General features: G+C 43.0%; 1 protein-coding gene across 15 annotated transcripts in view; it reads right to left on the bottom strand.

The window, feature by feature from the left end:
• Positions 1–27: 27 nt before the first annotated feature.
• Positions 28–23,596, bottom strand: part of ST3GAL3 (ST3 beta-galactoside alpha-2,3-sialyltransferase 3) — a 184,752-nt gene continuing 161,183 nt past the window's right edge. For 10 of the 15 annotated variants that reach the window (XM_083742264.1, XM_083742265.1, XM_083742263.1 and 7 more), the window contains 2 exons: positions 21,164–21,310; positions 28–4,221 (listed from right to left, as the gene is read on the bottom strand). In XM_083742264.1, coding sequence (XP_083598390.1) covers positions 4,132–4,221; positions 21,164–21,310 — 237 coding nt within the window. In that variant the 3' untranslated portion in view covers positions 28–4,131. Of the gene's footprint in view, positions 4,222–8,686; positions 8,886–21,163; positions 21,311–23,596 lie in introns of all 15 variants that reach the window. The other 5 variants (XR_014565167.1, XR_014565168.1, XR_014565169.1 and 2 more) reach the window with 2 other exon arrangements.

Raw genomic sequence — 23,596 nt, 5'->3', positions numbered from 1 at the left:
GAGGGAAACACAGACACAGAAATCCAGACGTCTTTTATAGTTTTATTGCTTCCATGATATGAATAAGTCACAAGTGACTTGGAGGCTCATACATCACACCACCTCTTTCTTAGCTAAAAAGAAAGTTCAAGCAATAGAAACTGCACAATTTAATAAAACTATGCCTGTTTCAAGCACATTAACAGGGTGGGCCCCTTCACCATCCACCGCAATGTGGTTCAGTCCCTCTGTAGGATGGGCCAGCAAAGACCCAGAGCTCACTCTAGTACTTTGTACTCCTTGAATGATATAGAAAGACTGTGTTTCTAAACTGTTGATGCCAGGGCAGGTGACTGATAGTGAATGGCATGAACAAGGGTCTCTCTGTGAGATCTGTAAAGCACGTCGCCAGCCTCTGTCCATAACAGCTGCAGGCTCACTAGGCTAGCAAAGTTACCTAGGAAGGATTTGCTGTATTCCCACTGAAGCCTACGAAACAACTTGTAAAGTGAAGTTTCTGACATTGAAGAAATAGTCACAAAAATGGAACAGGCATTTAGTAATTATCACAAACAATTAAGTTTTCGCATTATTTCTGTAGGAAATGCCTGAAGGCAACTGTAAAGCTCCCAGCTATGATGATCAGACAAATGGTATACATCAGTGGGTAATTCCAGTGTAAACCACATTCCTTCAGAGTCCAAGGCTAAGGGAAATCAGGGAGCAGCAGAAGATCCTGCTATCTATCTCCTGTGCAACATCTTCCCCATCCCAAGGTATGCTGTTGCTGGGTTACCTTGGGTAAAGTACTCTCTCCCTGTTTCAGTTCAGCTATCTGCAAATTATAGAACTGCAACATTTAATCTATTAACTGGTTTGATTACTCAGTTAAAACACTGAAGAAGTGTCCAGATTAATTTGGCAGATTTTTTTTAAAAAAGGATTGCATTTAATACAAATACTTGTAAGAAATAGTGATGCCAAGCATAATCTTAACAGAGGCATCATCCTTTCCCATCAAACAAGAGGGAATGCCTCTTCTAAGATGATTTCAGCAATGACATACATGTGCACTGAGCAACGGAAGCATGATTTTATTTTATTTTTTGCTTCTGAACTATATACAAATCTGATTAATTGACTGAAACTCATATAATAAGCTTTCTTCTTAACTGGGTGACAGCCCTACTAAAATTGGAATAATTGCAAATTTTACATGATTATTATGAAGTTGAGAGAAATAAGATTTGTAAAATATTAGCAATACTCAGTTTTACCCTTTTGCACATGCAGTTGAGTTAACATTTGCCAATGAGCAATGTCTGTTTTTCTCCTCTGGGTAGCAACCTTAGCTCAGAATGGAGGTGGACTGAGGGCATAGCCTCTGTGTATCAGTGATCCTTTCCTGACAAATGTTCCTCTTTTGCACATGTCGTAGGAACGGTACATGACTAATGGGATAGAAAGTGTGTGCACTTAGGGGCAGCAAATGCACTAAAATAGCATAGATTGGCAGGAAGGAGAGTTCAACCCACCTCTTATCACTCTACCATTACATCCAGAAAAGTGGCAGTGGCTCCATTTCCACTCTGAGAATCCACAAGTGTAGCTCTCTGGCCAGGACCCTGAGGTAACTGATCCAGGGCAGGATAATAAAATGGACTCAACAAGGGCACAGGAACTAACAACATTATCATCTTAATACTTATTCAGCACACCACTCTTGATGGACTAATGCCATAGCCTTGCTTTCTGTGTGGCTTGATTGCCAATAGGAGGCTTATCACTGGTCAATATGGTGGAGGCCTGCTCCCCAATTCTACAACTCGTTCACACTCTTTGGGCCTTTCAGAACACACACATACCTCCCATCCAGGCTATGTACAGTGATGAATGAATGACATATTTTTCAGAAACTTCTATAATCTTGGAAATTTCTCATTGATTCATGTAGCTGAAATAGCTCTCCCAGGAACGCTGCAAACCCAGCTGCAGAAACTACGGAAGTGGAAGTTAACATGATTTGAGTACCAGTTCAAAGTGAACCAGTGTGACTTGGGGAAAACAGAGCATTTGGGGGCAATTATGCTCCACTCTTCTGGCCTGGGCAGCAATTCCAATTCAGTTTTGAATCTCACAAGAAAGCATTCAAGTAGGCAAAATTTGGATGCTTAGCAAACCAGGTCTGACATTTCTGAAAACAATCAGGAGGTTAGTGAAGCAGATAAACAAATAATAGAGATGTATTCAAATGCACTAATTCCAATACAAGAAGGGCTGGCTACAAATTCAATACTTCACACTCCAGCTCATTATTCTCAGCCAACAAGGGCCAACAAACAAAGCAGCCATCCTCCCCTATGAGGAGCTGCCATTCAAGCCTGACACACTTTGATGCACATGCAAGGAAAACTGCACACTTGGGATGCTCACCCAGGCTCAACTCAACTCCTGCCCAGAGTATGTCAGCTTGTGCGTTTTGGGTCAGTAAAAGTTAAAAATGCCAACATTCAGGAAATGCTTTTACCTTAAGTAGTCCTACAGAGGTACAGGGTCAGTGGAGGCCGAGGTTAACTAGCCTGGGGACTTAAGTTAGCTCTTGTATCATTAACTAATTCCGTAACTATGCTCTTACCTTTCCAAATGACCCTGAAAAACAATTATGGAAATGCACACTCACATTGCAGAATACAGGGTAACACCACTGGCATACACAGAATAAACATTCTTCATGTCTATCTGCATAACAAGAGTTGTTCAGATTCTCATATCCTCTCTGTGCAAGGAAAGGCAAGCCAATGATTTTAATGCACTGTTGAACCTCACGTCAATGCAAAATATATTCGTATTTTAGAAGAGGAGGCGTAAGAGCCCCTGAGAAAGCTTCTTGGGTGCACAGATCCCCAGACAAATTATGCCATTTGACCCTTCCCACTGTTTGGTCACTTTGCACAATATATTTCTAACCTTTCCAAAACAAATGGAATACACTTGTGCAAATAGTGCATCTGACACTTAGGGCACAGGAATACAAATACACCTCTCTGTCCCCTTTAAAAGGATGCAGAAGGATTTGGTAACAGACTGAGTTAAACACCTGACACATGGAAGCTAAAAATGGGGTAATTGCAGGCCAGGCAATTTCTATCAGTATCTCCAGAGGAGCTTAAACACTATCAAGGTAGTAACCACTTAAAATAGAATACAACCGAATGAGTGTAAAATTTCTGGCACCATTAGTTGCTGAACACTGGTGAAACTTCATATTTTAGGACAATTTCTGACCTGATCCAAAAATAAATTATTCCCTCCCCAAGCAAAAAAACAAAAACAAAAAAGTACAGAACACTTCAGAACCATGATGCAGATGCCACAGAAAACAAATATTTTGGGGTTTCTTCCAGCAGGGCCTGTGGCTATCCTACCAAACAGTAGAAATCCCCCAGCACATTGAAGTGAGTTCTGTGAACAATGGCTAAAAATGCAGCCTGGTGAATGTTGGCAGCAGTGGCTGCTGCATGAGAAGCAGGGAGTCTGAAGATCCAATAGACCTCTCAATTGCTCCATCTAGGGTAAAGTGAGGCCACAATACTTTTAAATTATAGCAGCACCAACAACAGACAATTCTTGGACGGATTCAAGCCCTGCAAAGGGGCTGTGGCTGGCACAGAGGCAGGCTAAGTGCAACACCAGGTCAGGTGTCCCATGGGGCTGGTGCGCAGGCCAGGCTCCACTTGATATATTTAGTGTGATTCTCAAGAGTTTCTTTATATATATATATATATATATATATATGTATGTATACATATAAAATAATGCATTGGACATTCAAACACTGCTGCCTCTGGCCTGGCTCCTGTTCCCATTTGGCACAATTTTGTTTTGTTTTACCACTCTGTTTGTTCTCTCCAATGATATTCCATCTCAAGCACAAGCTCCTCTTGCAGTTCCGAGTGTGCGACCTGCCCCCTCAGGCCAATAGCCGCTGCTCCCCTGTGAGCCCTGGTGCAGGCAGGCAGAGCAGGCCAGGGAGACTTTTCAAGGGCACCGTGTGTCTCTAAAAAGCCGGGATTCTTGCCAAGGACCTCTTGCTGCCCTTGTCCTCAGCTGTATGCATGTAGCTGTGCAATTCCGCACACTGGCTGCGCCTCCTCATATTCCACTGGTGAGGTCTGTGATTACTCGAGCTTTCACCAGCTTTCGTAGAAACTCCTTCTCCCGCTGTATATTGTGCGTCCAGGACTGCAGGGGGTGGGGAGTGGAAAAGGAAAGAGAAAAAAAGAAGAACAAGTGAAGAAAAAGTCAATCACTGCCCCATTTCAGGTTTGTAAAGCACTATTGTTAGTCTCAAAGCTCCGATCACAGAGGCCAGATCAAGACTTTGCCCTATACAGGTGCATTCAAAGGCTTTTTGCTCTTGAGGCATCATTGTGACACTTTAAAAAAAAAGGAATAGCTGCTCAGCAGCCACATGTCATGGCGCAGCATGCTTTCTCTTAAATTAATCCAAAATCCTTTGCCATATTATTGCTATTATTTATTACCCCTGAAGGACCAGGTGTGCAGCCTGGGAGTCATTTTGGACTCGCAGCTGTCCATGGAGGCGCAGGTCAATTCTGTGTCCTGGGCAGCTGTTTATCAGCTCCATCTGGTACGCAGGCTGAGACCCTACCTGCCTGCAGACTGTCTCGCCAGAGTGGTGCATGCTCTGGTTATCTCTCGCTTGGACTACTGCAATGCACTCTACGTGGGGCTACCTTTGAAGGTGACCTGGAAACTACAATTAACCCAGAATGCAGCAGCTAGACGGGTGACTGGGAGCGGCTGCCAAGACCACATAACATGGGTCTTGAAAGACCTACATTGGCTCCCAGTATGTTTCTGAGCACAAGAGTTGGTGCTGACCTTTAAAACCCTAAAGGTCCTCGGTCAAGCATACTTGAAGGAGCGTCTCCACCCCCATCATTCTACCCAGACACTGAGGTCCAGCACTGAGGGCCTTCTGGCAGTTCCCTCACTGCGAGAAGCCAAGTTACAGGGAACCAGGCAGAGGGCCTTCTCAGTAGTGCCACCCGCCTGGTGGAACACCCTCCCATCAGATGTCAAAGAGAACAACAACTACAAGACTTTTAGAAGACATCTGAAGGCAGCCCTGTTTAGGGAAGCTTTTAATGTTTGATGGATTACTGTATTTTAATATTTTGTTGGAAGCCTCCCAACAAAATATTATTTAATATTATTCCCAAAATATTATTTCCAAAAACATAACATGTTTTGCAATAAATGATCGGAAAATGTGCTGGCAAAATGTGGGAGAACATTTGCTTTAATGCAACATCATCTAACCTCCTCACAAAGTTTCTTATAATGTTTGTTAAAACATTTTCTTGGTGTTTCTATTCTTTGAACACCACATTTAAATCTAAAGGTGAAAATATATAAAAGCCAGAATTACAAATTTGGGATTAAATTGCATTGCATTCCAACAGTTTCTGGAGGCACCTACTGAAAGCAGCATAATGTCCTTTTCTATGGAAGTAATGTGATGATACAGAGCAATGCAGTGGTTTGTAGTTCTCCAGGAGCTGTTATTTTCTGGATCAGCCCCTATGATGAATGCAGCTAAATAAATAAAATAAACAGAGAGCTTCATGCAGCGCATAAAACTGCAGCCAGACTATATTCTTACAGCCTCTCACTTCCAGCTCTTCTTGATTATGCCCTAACCAATCATTCAGATGCATCTTCAACTATAGCTTCAGCTGCAGAAACAATTGGCATATATTCTATTAACATAGCCTGAAAACAATGAATGCAAATGCCTTTCCCTCGACCAAGAAAAGACATTTCTCTCCTGTTCTAGCACCCCCAAATAGTGCATTACCAAGACTTCTTCCCTTTCATCTACTTCTTTATGGATGCTAGAAAGCAAATAGAAGCTGAGCTTGAGAATACTGGGAGCTGTACTGTATCTAATAGGTTAATCATGCAGAACATTTCAGAGATGGTTATTACTGGGCCATGAAGACAGCTAATCACTATCTCGTGCCGTGGCTGGCAGAGAGTGAGCAACAGAGGCAGAGCTGAGGTCATTGGTATGTAGCCTCTGTTCTCCATAAGGCTAAGGAGAATCTGCCTAAAATCTCAGTCTTCTCTGAATCAGAGTTACACTTGCCAAGCAGGCATGCACTAACTACAGCTTGTTGCAAAGTGGTAAAGTTTGAGTAACAAATCCCAGAAGCTGCTTGTCTGAGTTAGTCAGTATCTTCAGCCAATACCACAGTGACAAATTCTTTGCCTCAGAGAGATACAAGCCTCTCTCTATATATATGTGATGTGGTTTAGTCATGCTGGCCACATGACCCGGAAAGCTGTCTGTGGACAAACACCGGCTCCCTCGACCTGAAGTGAGATGAGCACCGCACCCCATAGTCAAGTTTGACTGGACTTAACCATCCAAGGGTTCTTTCCTTTACTTATGCTCCCCAGAATAAACTGAGTCATATACAGAGGTACCTCAGGTTACATACGCTTCAGGTACTCTGCTAACCCAAGAATAGTGCTTCAGGTTAAGAACTTTGCTTCAGGATGAGAACAGAAATTGTGCTCCGGCGGCGCGGCGGCAGCAGGAGGCCCCATTAGCTAAAGTTGTGCTTCAGGTTAAGAACAGTTTCAGGTTAAGTACGGACGTCCGGAATGAATTAAGTACTTAACCTGAGGTACCACTGTATACATGAATGCACTGTCACTATTCAAACACTATTAGTCTTCTAACAAATAGGCAAAATAAGCACATCATCAACTAGGATAATTGCAGTAAAACCTCTGATGTTAATACCCAATGCCCCCTTGTTTTACAAAGGAAATTAGGATGCACTGTTGGAAGGAGTGCAGAAATTCCCAAAGAGGGACTTGGGCAGATAGGCATCTTGCCCAGCTGACAGAAACAGACAGCTGGAAAGTGAATGTCAAACAGTCTCAAACAGACATAGGGACCAAGTTTAGAAAAAATGCATATTACAGAAATCTTTATCCATGGGTCTCTGATCTTTCTCATCATATCCACAGCCCCAATGTCATTCATTGACAGCTGCCTCTAATTATGAAACTTCTCTTTATTGTAATGGCAGAACACAAAGTAGCCTTCTCATCTCTGCATCATGTGTCATGGCCTCACACTGCCTGACCCAGCCTTTTGGCACATGATGAAGACTGATAAGTCACACCCAACCTGCCTTAGCGGTAGTGTTGGATATTTGCATTTAACATGTGGGATTCTGGGATATCATATGCAAATAAAATACAAATCCCCAGGATCTATTTCACCCTGGTGAACATTCCACCATGCCAAGAGAGCTATGTAAACTGATACCTGGACTGAATATTACTGATACTGCATATCATTGCAACAAGCATCTGTTGTTTTAATATTAAGGCTGCCATGTTGAGCATCTACTTGTGGTACCACTGAAAAGGCTGCATTAGCTATGTCTGTCATCTGCCATAACAGTTGCTTCCCTAGCTAAAAGCTTTTCCAGGGATCTGGGAACAAAGTTGCAGTTGTTGATCTTGGTGACACTATTTGCCACAAGTGAGCCCCTCACCTGCATCAAGAAACACAGCAAGGTGCCATGGTCCGCATAAATAATTTTAGCTAAGTGTTGGGACATACCAATCTGAGGGGAAAAGAAGAGGCTCATCCCCTCTCCATCTATGGTTACCAATTATAGAAGAAAATCTTCTTACTGCAAATGGCTAATCAGGCAAATAAAACTGCATTCCTGCATTTAGCTAAGATTAGAAGAGTGAGGATAAGGTGGGAGTGATGAACTGAAACCCATGCTGTCCTTTCTGAGAAAGAAAGATGACCAAGTAGGCAGAGGCATTTGAAACACATTGGCTATTGATGTCACTGGTGGAACTGAGCCTCCCATGAGAACATATATACTACAGAGGGAACTCTATCACGGGGCTGTCCATTACTTGGAGCATGTAATGAATGGGAAGCCATTCCAAAAAAGTAATTAACCCTACTTGGGATGCCTCAGACAACATGGTAGTATGAATCATTTCCCTCTTACTGCTAGTTATGACTTGGGATGAGTTACACTGGTCACAAATTATGTTCAGGTGGCTTAGAAAGAGTGCATTGTCTACTTCAGCTTTCCCATCTGTCCTACTACCACAGGTGGGTCATTTCCAGCTTGATTTCCTGCTAATGGTGGGGTTTCCTGTTACTCTTTGCAGTGAGGCAGAGCTATCTGCAATCAAATGCATGTGCCAACAACAGCAGGGGTGTCAGGAGAATGTGTGGTTCAGTGGAACACAAAATTGATTTAGCTCCCTGGTTTCATGTTCTGTACCTCATTGGTCCTGTTCGCTAGGCTCTTGCTGCAGTGAACTGACTCCAGTTATGGCAGATGACTTGAACTGATTAGAAGGATTTAGCCATGTGATGGTAACATACCCCATACTCTCTTTTGTCAGTATAAGGAGTATAAACCCAGGGCTTCTACAGAAGAGCCATGCTGTCAGAACAATATTAGCCTCAGGCAACCCATGATTATTATTATTGGAACTGAGCCCTGGAGAAACATGCTTGTAGCCTGCTAGACAAACTTCTCAGCCCACTCCTTTCATACTCCCCCTTTCCCAGTCTCCCATTTCCAATGAGGACTCTGAACTGTTCTCAGTTGTGCAAACAAACCTGCTGAAGGTCTGAGGGGATGGCAGAAATTACAGATTTCTGTGTTTTCCAGCCAGAATGCTCCATGTGGTATAAAAAATCTCTTCCTGCTCTCTGGGGATCAAGATAGGATTTCCTCTGTTTACAGTCTTGATTGGACTGTCTGATATTGTGCTCTGTCAGTGGTAACAGGAGCAATGGGAGATGATAGAAATCTGCTCTGCAAAACAAAAGGTGAAATGCATTCCTTGGAATTCTGGGTGCATTCACTGTAAGCAAGCATGAAAGAGTGTGGGCTGGGGCAAGGGGAACAATAGGAGGGGCCAACATAACATGAACTCAGTCCCTTCATTTGCATTTTTATTTAATTATCTATGTAGCCTTTAGAATGTCTTAAATACGTGCAAATGAGTAACATCCACTTCCTCTTTTATATAAGGTACTGCCTCCATGTACAAATAGCAAATGGAGAACCGTGCCAGGTTTGATAATGATGCGTGATAAACCAACTCAACAGGAGGAAAAGCTGCCCAGCTACAGCCAATTAGCCTCACTGCAGTTGCTGGACCCCTGTTATCAGACATACTTATCTTGATGACCAGCACACCAAAATCCCATAAAGATTAAATCGCAGGAGGAAAACCTGTAAGAAGACAGCCCCTGTTGCTTAAGAATGGCAGGCTGGGAGGGTCGTTTCCTGAAATGCCCTGATACTAATGCATTTGCCACCTGACAGAAAGCCAGCCATATGTCCAGGAAACTGTGCTGCTGCCTTGCAGCGGTAAAAGCTCCCTATTGACCATCTGTGGACACCCAACTCTACCTTCCCCTCCCCTGAGGTTAAGTAGCTCTTTTCTGGCTAATGAGCCACACGCAGGATCATACCTGCCAAGTTATTTTGTGCTGAACTTAGTATTTAATCTCCACTTTCTTTTCCTGCATGCCTCTTGTATAGAAGTTTCAAACAGGGACATTTTTCAAGTACACATAGGGAAGCATAATCTGCAGCTATGGGAGGGAGGGGGTGGAGAGTGGCCAGAGGCAAGGGATCTTAGGGTCTCTGGACATCTAATACTGAGGAAAGAGTGAATTTTGGCAGAGGTGTGAAATGCTGAATCTGCTGAAATGCCTTCTTCCACACAAACATTTACAAGTTCTGTATGTGTTTACCCTCAGCTCTACAGCTGAGGAAGGGAAATAGAAATGACACTCTTAATCAAGTCATATTCTTGAATTAAAAACCTGGGGGTTCACTTGGATAATTTATTTGAAGACATTGATGGGCATTACTCAGCATACCTACTCTTTGGTTCTTCTTGTCTTTTACAGCTCAATATTTAGTGCATTTACTAAAAAGTAAACCCAAATGAGCAAAATGGGACTTACGTCTTGTCAAAATGGCTGTATGGTTAAACTAGGGCACTCTAGGCCCCTCTATATTGCCTCTCCCCATGGGCCTCTCCCCATGCCCTGTCCTTCATTGGCCCTGCTCCACCCCTCCTTTTGCCTGGCTAGAATGTGCCCTTGAAGAGTGATAATGCCTCTAACTTGCCTGGATGGAAAAATGCATGTGCAGAAATGCCTAGGGAATGGCCTCAGTCTAGCCCAGAGGTTTTCAACCTTTTTGAGTCCACGGCTCCCTTGATCAGCTACATTCTTTCTGTGGCTCCCCTATGGGGAAAAACACTTCACACCTCAGAAATCCAGTTATTTCAACCCTTGCCTGCAGATCCAGCAGCCCATCGCCCCTTTTTGAACACCCTCTGTTGTGGAGTGTTCCCTCAGCATCCTCTCCTCTCCTCTCCCCTCTCCTTGGGAGACCTGCGGGCAGCCACCATGGCCGCTCTGGCCTCTGAGCTACCCCACACCCCCCCCAAAGAGAGGTGACTCCTCACATCACCCCACAGGAGCCTGGGAAGAGGATGCCTCCAGCCTTAGCAGCCCGATGGAGACTGGCAGAAGGTGAATGTGAGGCCACCAATTTACTCACCTTGGGAGGTAGCAGTGGCAGCAGCAGGAGCTGCAGGGCATGCATGGCAGAAAGGCAGAAAGTGCCCCTTCAGCACCAGGCATTAAGCTCCCAGGCACACAGCAAGCACAAGAAAGGCCAACATGGCACCTGCCTGCCTGCCCGCTCGCCTGCCTGCCTGCCTGCCCACTTGGCCTCTCACTTGTCTGTCCATTCCCAACAGCAAGGGCTGACAGACTGGCTGGCTGGGCTCCCTCATCCACTTGCTTGCTTATCTGAGGCTGCCTCTGCTCCTGGCAACCAGCACCCCTCACCAGCATTCGCCTGTGGAGCTTGGAGCCAGGGCTGCTACAACGAACAGCCGCACAAGCCTTTAGGAGGCAGAGACGTAAGAGGGCATCAGAGGAGGGAGGGAAGGAAAGAGGGACAGAGGCCAGTATTGTCTGCGGTACCCTGACCATCATTCAAGGCACACTGGTTGAAAACCCCTGGTCTACTGTACAAGGGCAAGAGTCACAACTGTTGCTACACCCATTTTTTGCCTCTAGCAATGCTCACCACTGACATGCACACTCTGGAAGGTTGTCCATGAGGTAATGTGGCCTTTGGGTTGAAAAAACATTTCCCACCCCTTGGACTACAGTTTTAATGCAGTGAGGAGCTGACACTTGACTGCTCAAATGATGTTAGTTAGATGTGAGCAAGTAACTTTACACCAAAGATTAAACTAGATCTGGGTAGGAGGAACCAATTCTCCTATTGAGAGCTCTTGAGATTCAGCTTGATTCTGCCCCCATGTGGCTGGCAAAGGATGTGCCTTAGGAACAAGAAATACTACTATTGATTGGGAACCATGGTACTGTACTGCTTTTTAAAAACCACTTTCTATAGTGGGGAATGCATTCAAAAGGACACTTTTAGCTATATAAATTACAAGTGCAAGAGGGTTTAAAAATGCAAATTCTGCATTCAAGTTATGCCAAAAGCCTGCAATCCCCCAAAATTGCAATTGCATTAGGAAAATGTGGCATATTTCTATATTTTTCTAATTTGACTGCTCTATTATTGTGGTAGAAGTATTTAAAATTCTGAATTATTCATTTCCACCCAGAGAATTCCACAGGGAATTATCAAAATCAGAGAAGCAACAGGTTATGTACGCAGAAGGACAAACTGGAGAGAAGATGAGGGATGATGACACTACTAGAATCTGTAGGGAAGCTATTGCTTCACCCTGATTATTAGAAACACTACTCAGGCCCTTTCTTGGCTTTCAAGAATGTTATCAACAAGCATAGTTAATGGCCAATGATGATGAGAGTTGAAGTTCAGAAACATCTGGAGGGTCAGAGGTTCCACACACCTGCAATAAAGGATCATTTATGCTAGTCTGTTTTTTTTACCAAGGAGCAGAAAAAAAGCCCAAAAGCAGAAAGTGTGTGTGTGTGTGTGTGTGTGTAGCTGAACAGACAGATAGATAAAAGGTGGGGTGAGTGGGTGGGGTGGGGGGAAGAGAATGAACCACATCAGTCATCACTGCAGGCGCCTAAAAATGTACTATCCTTTTGCAGATCATGATGCCTCAACCCTTTGCCTCCCAAAAGTGACCCTTCTTTCAGCCAGTGATGTTTCTTGCATTTCCAGAGCTATTCACCAGGAAGGCTTGAAGAATAGCCATGCTGCCAGACCATAAGTCATTAGGCCAGATTTATATAATGTTTTGAAAGGAGTTTCGCTCTTCATACTTACCAGCAATTACTGGGATTCACTGTGGATAACAATGTGGCACATATTTTCTCATACTTCTTTAACTAATAGTGACACAAGAAAAAAAACCAACCCCAGTATTGTTGGTCTGTTTCTCATCACACTAACATTTGAACATTATGGCACAGACTCAACACTAGCTCCGTCCCTCCCAGTTTTTCCAGTGAATATATTTGCATACCTTTGTATGTTTCCTGTGATTTGCCTCCCTTTCAGAAACTAAGAGTTATATGTTTAGTTTTGATGATGTGTAGGCAAACTAAGGCCCGGGGGCCAGATCCAGCCCAATCACCTTCTAAATTCAGCCCACGGACAGTCCGGGAATCAGCGTGTTTTCCCATGAGTAGAATGTGTCCTTTTATTTAAAATGTATCTCTGGGTTATTTGTGGGGCATAGGAATTCATTCATTTCCCCCCAAAAATATAGTCCGGTCCCCCACAAGGGCTGAGGACAGTGGACCGGCCCCCTGCTGAAAAAGTTTGCTGACCCCTGATCTAAAGCTAAAATGTAAGGGTCAACCTAAATGTAATGACAGCAGTTCCCAACGGTTAAGCACGGAACTATCCCAGTAATGAAAAAGAGATCATATTTTTTTTAAAAAAAGAGAAGAGGCTGATGGATGAGAGAATCTGTTTTTGTTGATAGTTGGATACTACGTCACAGAGCACACCCACTGAAATCAAGTATTAATATAATACTTAAAAAAAAAACCTCCCCCCATGGTTTACTTCCTTTCAGCCCCCTTCCCTAGGAACATTTTCTCGTATCTACTGTCACATCTGGTGTTAGAGCTCAGGCTGGGAGAAATGTGTTTGCAGAGAGCAGCTGATCAGGAGGCAAGTTCTGTACTCCTGAGCTACACCCAGCCCTTTTCTTTGGAAATCAGATACCCGCATCTATCTTTCTACATTACTAGGGTTGGCAAGTAAACACCCCCTGGGATAGGTGGGGTGCATGGGTGTCTGATTAAAGCCCCACTATCGAAATTACAGGAGACAAGCTGCGGCATAGAGGCCAACCTAATTTTACAAAGCCCCTGACACCTTTCCAAGTTGCCCTGTTTTTCCATCTTATCAGAATTCCTTCCTTCCTGTTCTTTCTCCCTATCTTTTCCTGGGTTCTTAAGAGTGTCTGACTCCTTACTTTTAACAAATGGAAGAAGCAGTCACGTATTTTACTTGATAAAAAACAACAGATTTTAAAAGATCCTTTTCCTGTCTGGATAGCTTGGGAAAAATACTTTCTTTTTCAGCTGTCTCAGAACAAACTGGCAGGTTTCTGCCATATGTATATGTTACAGTCACACTAAAGTCAGAGGGTGGTATTCAACTAGGCTTTATCTGGAGTAGACCCATTGAAATTATGAATATACCTAAATTAGGTCTATGGCTTTCATTATGTCTACTCTGAGTAAAATGGTAGTCGAATGCCATCCAACTAAAACAAATCCTTTGAATATTTATTTGAAAATAACCCCGTTATATTATAATTTTATGATGTTTAAATGCATTTTTCTATACCACCATGGTATTTTTAAAGAGCTGGCAGTTCGGAAATATTCTTATAAATAAAAATAAAGCCTAGTGAGGTTCACTGCATAGGACTGGGAATTCTATGCATGATGAAAACTGAAGCAAGGTCACCTGGATAAGTTAATCCAGGACACTTTTGTTTCTGGTTCTGCCCATTATACTGTCTGGATTCACCCACTGCCCGAATGTGACTATAGAAAGAAAGAAAAAAGGTTGATCTAGACTATAGAAACTGGGAGGGAAATCACTGCAGAGGAGTGTTCTGGGGCAAATAAAAAATGGCAAACTTGTTTCCAGGTTTTTCTTTGTAAATTATGTAGACATTTGTTGTAAAACAGGACTGAGTAACCTAGCTCATGGGCCTGATCCAGTACCACAAGCAAATTTTCCTGCCACACCTAGTCCCCACTGATCTTGGCAGTGGAAGAAAAAATATAAATGTAGACAAAGCGCCGGAGTGGGTGGAGCTTAGCACCCTGTTTGAATTGCAGATTGGCTTCTCCCTAGTCATCAGACTGATCATCTGATGAGCAGAAATGGGGAAATAACCCCCCTCCTCAGCCAATCAACAGGGTTCAGCAGAAGAACTGCCTCACCTTCATAAAGAGAACAGCTTTACAAGTAAAATAACAAACAATTCTCATAACGAAGTATTTCTCTCTTTTTCAGTTAAATAGATTGTGTATGGAATACGTTTGGGACCAGTTGTGTATGGAATACGTTTGGAACCAGTGTTGTACATACAGCCTATACAACTGTGGATCAAACAGACTTCTACAGTATGTTCTATATAGTGGCCATACTGATAAGACAACATACTTCCAGTGTCGCTCTGATTTTCTCCTTTTTTTCAAGAAGCAAGATATTTCTCTATTTCCTGCAGCAGCATTGTAAACAATGCCAGCTTTGCCACCCTGGAGCAACTGGTATATGCATTCGCATTAGCAATGTAATCTTTTAGTGTTATTTTTTTCTACTCAGAAAAAATAACCCTAAAGTCCTGTCTGTGTAGTGTTTGCTTTTGGGTGGAGATGCTTTTGCCTAGTCATAGCTATACTAAAATTATGAATTCCTCAAGTATATTATCTTGACAAATATCATTTCTAGAGGAAGGAGGACTCAAAAGGAACTCAGGAGTGCTTTCCTTCTTGTCTGAATCTAGAGGAAAATTAAGAGTCATACATGGAAGACCCTAAACAGTTTCAAAATGACTAAGGAAGACCCTTCTACTATGTTGGTGAAGGTCATTTTGATTTTGAGCCTTACAAGGTGCTTGTTTAACAAAATTTTGCTATAGCCCTCACCCATCAGTTATGACTTCACTTATTGACTAAAAGCACTGAAAGGCAGGATCAAGCTCATATCTCACAACAATGTCAAATGGCACCTGAAATTTTGTTTCATAAGATTTGGTATACAAGCCTTAAGGATTGGGCTCCCTGCCCAACAGAGCAGTACCCCCTGTACTCCCTCTCAGTGACCCTGAACATTAGATAAACACCTGTTTAAAAAAAAAACACCACACACCTCAACCCTTTGGCTAAACAAAGTAGACAGAGTCTTTCATCAACAGCTTTATTTGCATAGGCATTGTGCACATCACCTTCAATGTAAGCACAATCTCTCAGCCAACTTTATGCTCATGAGGACCTAAGATGAAAGCTTGAATGTTCATATTTTTGGACCAAAACCAAGCACTTGCTCACATTTTAGATTTTCCAGTATTAGGAGTTATATATGAATTAGCTGTGGGAAAGGTAAAGACACAGCTGAGCTGATCACTGAGTCTTGGAAAGCCCTATGCATAGTGTTCCGCAAGCACCAATCAGCTAATTGTTGTGTTCTGCAAAGCCCTGTACACAGCATTTTGCAAGCGCCAACAATTACCTTAAAGTCAGGGCTTGAGCAGCACTGCACCTAGCATCATACCATGGGGCTGTGGTAGATAACGATATGGCCTTCTGCAAAGGTGGTTCCTGGTGTGAAAGCTCCAACAGGGAGCCACTTGAAAATGCATCTGGAGCAGGATAGGAGAGGCTTCATTGCTCTCAGATATCCTCTGTCCACTGAGATCCACTAGTTTGCCAGGACCGTATTTAGGGATAAGGTTTTGCAGCTGTCATTCACTCTGCTGGACTCTTTCTCTGAATCTACAGAGAACAGGTGTTCTTATCTTGCATTAACAGTGCTCAGTGTTTACTAGTTTTGCTTCCTGTCTGCAATCCTCCCAACCACCTCCCAGTGTTTCTAATTCTGGCAGTGGGCTGGATTGGCTACCTTTAAGGATCAGGGTCACCCTCATGGTAAGCAGGGGACCAAGACTGTTACATTTGAAGTGGGTGTCCAATAATGCCTGTTGACTATAAGGCTATTGATGATGGATATCTGTCTAGATTTTTGGGGAGATGTTTGATAACTATTACCATAAGGATGCAACTATGCAAATTTACTCATGAGCTGTCCCACTGAGTTCTGTGAGTCCTACCTGCTCCATCTAGGCTGGATGCTTCCTGGATGATTGCATACCTTCATATACATATAATTTACACCACAGATATGTAGCTGGTAAATGCATGATTTCACAGTAACATACTGTGCTTTCAGCATTTTTGCCCTTAAAAATCTGGCAAAACCTTCAGCCTTACATAGTGCAGCAGGTAATAGAAAAAGGCCATTTGTTTCTATCCTGAGGTTTTATCGCTCATGTCTTTGCACAGGAGGGGCCATCTCCACCCAGCTGCAAACAAATGCAATTCATTGGCTTTGTGTGTATTGAGAAGAAATTCCCTAGAGATGAGTCACTGGGCTTTTAAATGGTGTCCAGGGAGATGTCAAGCAGACATTGCGTGTAAATCAATGACACACCTTGAGTTAGGGAACACACACCGTAGCCTGCAGGTCTGTTCACTCTAAGACCCAGCACAATAGAATTGCCGGTTGATGGACATTCCCAGAGAGGCTCCAATTAATGACTGTGCACATGCGCGTGCACGCAAATATACACTTTGGGGACTAGAATTTTCTATTTATTCCTATTATGTAAAAACAATGGAGATTTGGGCTGGGGTTCTTTTACCTTCCTGAACTGAGTTTAGCAGAGATATATATATTATTTTTAGGAACACGGGTGGCGCTGTGGGTTAAACCACAGAGCCTAGGACTTGCCGATCAGAAGGTCAGCGGTTCGAATCCCCGTGACGGAGTGAGCTCCCTTGCTCTGTCCCTGCTCCTGTCAACCTAGCAGTTTGAAAGCACATCAAAGTGCAAGTAGATAAATAGATACTGCTCCTGCGGGAAGGTAAATGGCGTTTCCATGTGCTGCTCTGGTTCACCAGAAGCGGCTTAGTCATGCTGGCCACATGACCTGGAAGCTGTATGCCGGCTCCCTCGGCCAATAAAGCAAGATGAGCGCCGCAACCCCAGAGTTGGTCACGATTGGACCCAATGGTCAGGAGGCCCTTTACCTTTACCTATATATATTGTTTAGAGTACACAGACCTCTTTTATCAGACTATTCCATCCTTCTCTTTTGTATCAGAACAGAAGTTCTAACAGGGCAGTACACAGGGCAGTACCAAGTGAAACGCAACAAGCAATTTCTTCTCATTTCCTAAAATATCATGGTGGGGAACCTCTGGTCTGTGGGATGAATTGAGCCACTAGCTCTCCCTGTTTGGCATGCAAGGCAATTTCCCCCACGCCACACCCAGCTGCCCTGGGGCAGGTGGAGATGTGGCTGCTGATCCATGAAGAAATCACGACTGAACTCCCTCTGCATAAACAGATGGGGAGTGGAGGCATGCCTTTTTCCAGGAGTGGGAAGTGGTTTCAATGAAACTACTGTCAATGGAAACCCTCCTGGAGCAAGTGGAGCCCTCACCACACCAGAAAGCAGGTTTTGGCTCTTATGTCATTGTGATGTCAAGTGATTGACAGGTGGGTAACCTCACCCACCTGTCAAATTTGGCCTGCAAAGCCAATCCTAAAAAAAGGTCTGTATTGCAGAGCCAGAAAGGTTCTCCATTCCTGCTATACATGATGCCACACTGGAAGCAAAACATACTTTGTGCCTAGTCACACAGGCCATCATTTTCAAGGTTCTCTCAGTCTTCTGTAGATTGATTTGTCTGAAAATTTACAGAAAATGCATTTTTGCTTGTTGTACACTGGACTTTACTCCCCTGTCCTATGACAAAACAGTTTAGACTCAGGTCATTCATTCATCCAATAGTTGTTTTAGGCCTCAAAAATGTTACGCCTACCTTCCTGGATGAATCCCAAAGACTCATTTTAAAAGGCATAGGTTTTAAGTTCAAATGAAACTGTTCAAGGCTTTACTGTACATGTAAATATTACTACAGAATAGAAGAAAGAAAATTATATTCAACACACCCTCATTACCCTTCCCTCCCATTGTTATGGATAATTGTGTCCCAAGAGCTATGATGATTAATTTCCTCCTCTCTTTCACAACACGTATAAACCTTGTACCTATTTGGCACTAACACTGATGTTCAAAAAGCTTCAAAGTTTCATAGACAGAACTGGCTCTTTATGGCATACGGTGGGATATCCTGCCAACAAGCACCAGTAAAGTAAAAGGAGCATATAGAACCTTGCATAAAGGTAAGTAAGGATACAACCTCAGCTGACTCAGTATCAAAAGGAGAAAGCTGCTCTTTCCAGAGCACTGGTTATGAGAGACAATACATGTACTTTTACCATGGATCACTAATAGCACAACATTCTTCTCACCTCTTGGCATTTGCATAGTCTACTGATCATGGAACACCAGTCTTGCAGCACTACAAACTCTCACTTGTTACACTCCTGGGAAAAGCAGAAGATGACAAACCAAGCCACTGCCCCTTTTACCTTTCATCTTAATTCCCAAGTGGCTAACAATTACTAGCTGTCATTAATATTAAAAAGGCGAGGCAAGGCAGAAATGCAATCCCCTCTCATGTAGTTAGATTCCATAATATTATAAACAATTAGTCCAGAGGGGAGAAGTGAAGGCTAGAGAAGAATTAAATATTGATACTTGGGAGCAGATGGCTCTGCTTGTATTAGGGGAAGTGAAACCTAAGAGAACTTGGGTTTGAGAGGTGAGGATTAGCCTGGTACCTACAGACCAGATAATGAGAAAAGGCAATCTATGTGGGAGATGACGTGAAAGCAATTCATTCTTCATACCTCTTTCTAATGGTTCTGCATGTAACCTGGAATCCTTATGGGAAGGCAAAGATACTTCATAAAGGCTGGTCATCCTCCTGCACCTTTGTCTACAGAGCTCCTCATATATCAGTGAACAGCTCCTCCATTAGTATGGTTTGCAGGTCGAGGATGCTTTAATGTTGGACTCTATTGAAGACTGGTCTGTCCATAACAGCTGCATTTGCCTGTCATTTTCACTGACAATCAGGTGCGTCTCACAGATTACTTTACTCCCATTGCTTGGCCCCAGCTCCTACCAACATAGCAGTTAGAAAGCACGTCAAAGTGCAAGTAGATAAATAAGTACCACTCCGGCGGGAAGGTAAACAGCGTTTCCGTGTGCTGCTCTGGTTTCGCCAGAAGCGGCTTAGTCATGCTGGCCACATGACCCAGAAAAAACTGTCTGCACACGAACACCAGCTCCCTCGGCCAGTAAAGCGACATGAGCGCCGCAACCCCAGAGTTGTTTGCAACTGGACTTAACTGTCAGGGTTCCTTTACCTTTACCTTTATTGAAGACTGGTCTGTCCATAACAGCTGCATTTGCCTGTCATTTTTACTGACAATCAGATGCGTCTCACAGATTACTTTAGTCTGTAGCAGCCATAAGGCAAATATTCATCTCCATAAAACTTTTTGCAGCAAAAATAGTTCAGATATGGGACAAATTGTTTCACTGCTGAATGGGAGTAAGGAAGGGTAAGTTAATCTGTCCTGTCTTCTGTACCAGAGGTGGGGAACCTTTTCAACCTGAGGGACACATACCCTCATGGACAACCATGCCACTGGTGAGCAGGGTCAGAGGCAAAATGAGTGGAGCAGCAAGTATGACTCCAAAGGCACCTGAGAAAGTGCAGAGTGGGGCCATTGAAGGGTACAGTCTGGGAAGAGTCCTGAGAGCCAGACAGAATGGCTTGAATAGCTGCATACGGCCCCTGGTCCTGTGGTTCCCCACCCCTGGTCCACATATGTAATGCACAGGGGAGTATAGTCTGGTTTCCAAAGAGGTGAATATCTAATTATTCCAAAATGGTATTCCACTGAAGTAAAAACAACAACAACCAAACAAGTTCTACAATAACATAAAGACTACTAAATTAATTATGGAATGAGTACTCATAGCAAGAATATATTTGGTTAAAATATTGCCTGATTATAATTATAGATCTTAATTGTTTCGGCTTTGAAAATTCCCACCACTTGAGTTCAAACCCTGCCATTTTCTCCCTTGGACAGTCAAAACCAACTCCCAGAGTTTTATATGTGTACATCAAATAAAGACATATTGTGTGATTCAAACTGTCATAAAACTGTCACAATCCCCCACCCTCAGAACTCACAGAAATGTAGTTCCATTTAGGGATCTCCAATTAAAAAAACTTATTCATAGCCTCACACTATATGGTTTTTCAGCATTGTTCTGGGAAAACCATGATGGTTACAAACTATTTAAAACCAGTTTGGGTCTGTAGCTTGGATGTTGCTTAAGTAGCAATTGTAAGTTACATAAATGGAAAATGGCCAACAACGCCTTGCTAAGGCCCGCATTGTTCTTCTAAACTATCTGTTCTCTATCACACTTTCCTGTACCTTTTCCTTTATAATGGCTGGTCGGGAAGTGAAAAAAAAAGAAAAGGATTCTGCTGTAAATGAATCCTTTGAGCGGTACCATGAAATATGAGCTTCCACTATTTGTATGAGTTCCTAGCAGCACAATATCCAGGTGATATTGGATTTGCTTTGTTGTCTTTCCTAGCTTCCTCCATGGAGGGAAAACCACTAGTTAACTATTTTGCTTCATAAATAGCTGGCTCAGTTCAAGGGTCCACAAAGTCTACCATCTTGTTTCTAAAAGTGGCCAATACATGCCTTCAGGAAACCAATGAGAAGTGTAGGAAGAGAGCAGCCCTCCCCCATTGTTTGTTTCCTGCACCTGGTATTCAGAGATATTCTGCTTCTGAACATGGATTTAGCTATCAAGGCTACTGCCTACTGAACATAGAGTACCTTACCTCTTTGATGGCAGACATCTTGATGTTTTCATAGTAATGTAGTGGTGCATTTGGAGAGCTCATGTCATAACCAAATCCAGCCACTGCTACCTCATCACAATTGTGGAGCACCATGGTTATTGCTACACTTCCCAGAGTAGGGATGTTCTGTGAAGGAAAGGGGAAGGAAGCACAATGCAAGCTATTAAGTTAAGTTTTCATTTTCTTAAGCAATAGAATTTAATGGCACCCGTGTGTGTGTGTGTGTGTGTGTATGTGTGTGTGTGTGTGTGTAACTAGTGCAAATCCCTATTGGAGCAGAATGTAGGAGCAAGTTGCACATGGGAAATGGGAAGGAAGGATCCATGGCAATTGACAAGAAGAGAAAGGGAGTTAATTGAGAAGAGAAAAATAGCTTTGCAGAACACAGATGGCGAGGAGGGAAGGAGAGAAGAAAGGATTTCAACTGGAATGGCTATGGAAAAACAAAGAGGTATCAAATACTTTCACAATAATCCCCGAGAGAAGAGCCACAGATCATAACTCTGGCATTGAGTGTTGATGGCACACAGCAGCTTCAAAGCAACTGAGGGGAGTCTGACAGAAGAGCAGTGGGCTGGATTCAACTAAGTAGGTGTGCTAGCAGGAATCAGTGCAATGAGTTCTGCTAGTGCAAGGCACTTTCCTCCCTCTCCTCCTCTCCCCTCCCCCCACATTGGCTCAGGGGTGGGAGGGATGGGGTCTGAAGAACTCCCAGAACAGCATGCAGGAGGAGGAGACATTTGATTATTCCACTGGGAAAGCTGAAATGTTTGTACTGACGGAAAAAATGGAAGAGCACAATGTTGAATCCTTCCCAGGATCTTTAAACGAGGCCATTCAGTATTAATGGATCATTTTATTTGTTGTTGGTTCACTTCCTGCTGCTAACAATATGAGGTGGGAGCTGTTTAATAAGTTGGGTTCTGTTGTTAATTAATTATTTAATAAGTAAATGTGTATACATTCAAGAGCTAGAACAATAAGCCATTCGAACTAATATGATAATAGCAATGTGTGTGTCTTCCCTCTGTAGAAGGTTTCCAGTTACTCAGACTTCTTTCAGATGTTGGCACTAGCAAAAATCAGGAGTACCTTAGTCTTTAGAGGACAGTACAAACTTCCGCCTTACTATAGTTCTGCCACTTGTCTCATTCCTCTCTCACTGCCTAGCTGCTCAAGGAAGAATCTGTACCAAGGTGATCCTTAATGCAGAATATCTTGCTCCAGATTATGTCTGCCTTAGAGCAGGGGCATATAATTCAAAGCATTCTGAGGGTGACTTTTACACTTTTATTAATGTAAGATGGTGACATCAGTAGTTTGGCTAGCATTTTGTAACACAGTTTTGTCTGTATATATTAACTTTAAATGATTCATTATATACAGTCCTAAACATTCCTTTGCCATCTTAAAAGTTTTGATTTGCCCCGTAAGGATAAGCAGGCCACTGACCCTTATAAATCCAAACATCTGAATTTCTACAGACAAAATCCAACACCTACTCTTATTTTTGTTTCCCATCTCACAAGTCTTTTTGCATCATCACCTCCCTGCTGCCTCTCTTCTTCTCTTTATCTCACAGATCTATGTGCACCACCATTTTTTCCTTCACTCTTCCTTTTTACCATGTTTTCTTCTCTATCATTTGGTTCCTTATGTTTGTTCTTTCATGTTCACCTCAGTGACAACAACAGAACATAAAATTTTCACTCTCCCAACAATTCATATGCAGAGGGAATACAAACATACACACATCATTTGATCTGTAGGCTGCCTTTCTATAGTTAAAACCATGCTCAAGGTGGTTTACAACATGGAATCTTTACATAATTACAAATATAACACAAGTAGGCATAAACAATAAAAAGCACAACCAAAAGTATGCAACTAAATTGAACAATTTCCATATAAATCATGGTAAGATCTAAAAATAAAGATACAAAAACTAGTATCAATAACAGTAACAACCCCGCCAACAACCCTCATCCCTGCCCCACAAACAGTACTCCAACCTAGTAATCTGTTCAGCAACCTCAGCTTTTGTAGCTGGAGTCAGTCAGGGTCCCGTCCTCCTAGGTCAGGTGCATGGCAGGAGCAGCTCTTCTAGAACTCACAGCCAAGATCTTAGACACAAAAGAAGCCATGCAGTGGGGGTGGCTTGTGGTTGAAGCAGGCATGCAGATTCTGGCAGCAGCACCTCACACCTCTAGATCCAAGGAGGAGCAATGCAGATTATACAATTCTTCTACCTCCACTATAATTGCTTGACTTGATCAGGGTGAGAAAGACCCACAAGGAATGGGTATTCAAATTATTCAAGGGAGCTGCAAATAATAGTGTGTGTGTGTGTGTGTGTGTGTGTGTGTGTGTGTAATTGGCCTGTGAGGTTTTTGTTACGTCAACCTGTGCTAG

This window comes from Podarcis gaigeae (assembly GCF_964106915.1).
Source record: "Podarcis gaigeae genome assembly, chromosome: 6".
Lineage (NCBI taxonomy): Eukaryota > Metazoa > Chordata > Lepidosauria > Squamata > Lacertidae > Podarcis > Podarcis gaigeae.
Note: the sequence above shows the minus strand (reverse complement) of the source record. Positions and strands in the feature narration are given on the sequence as shown.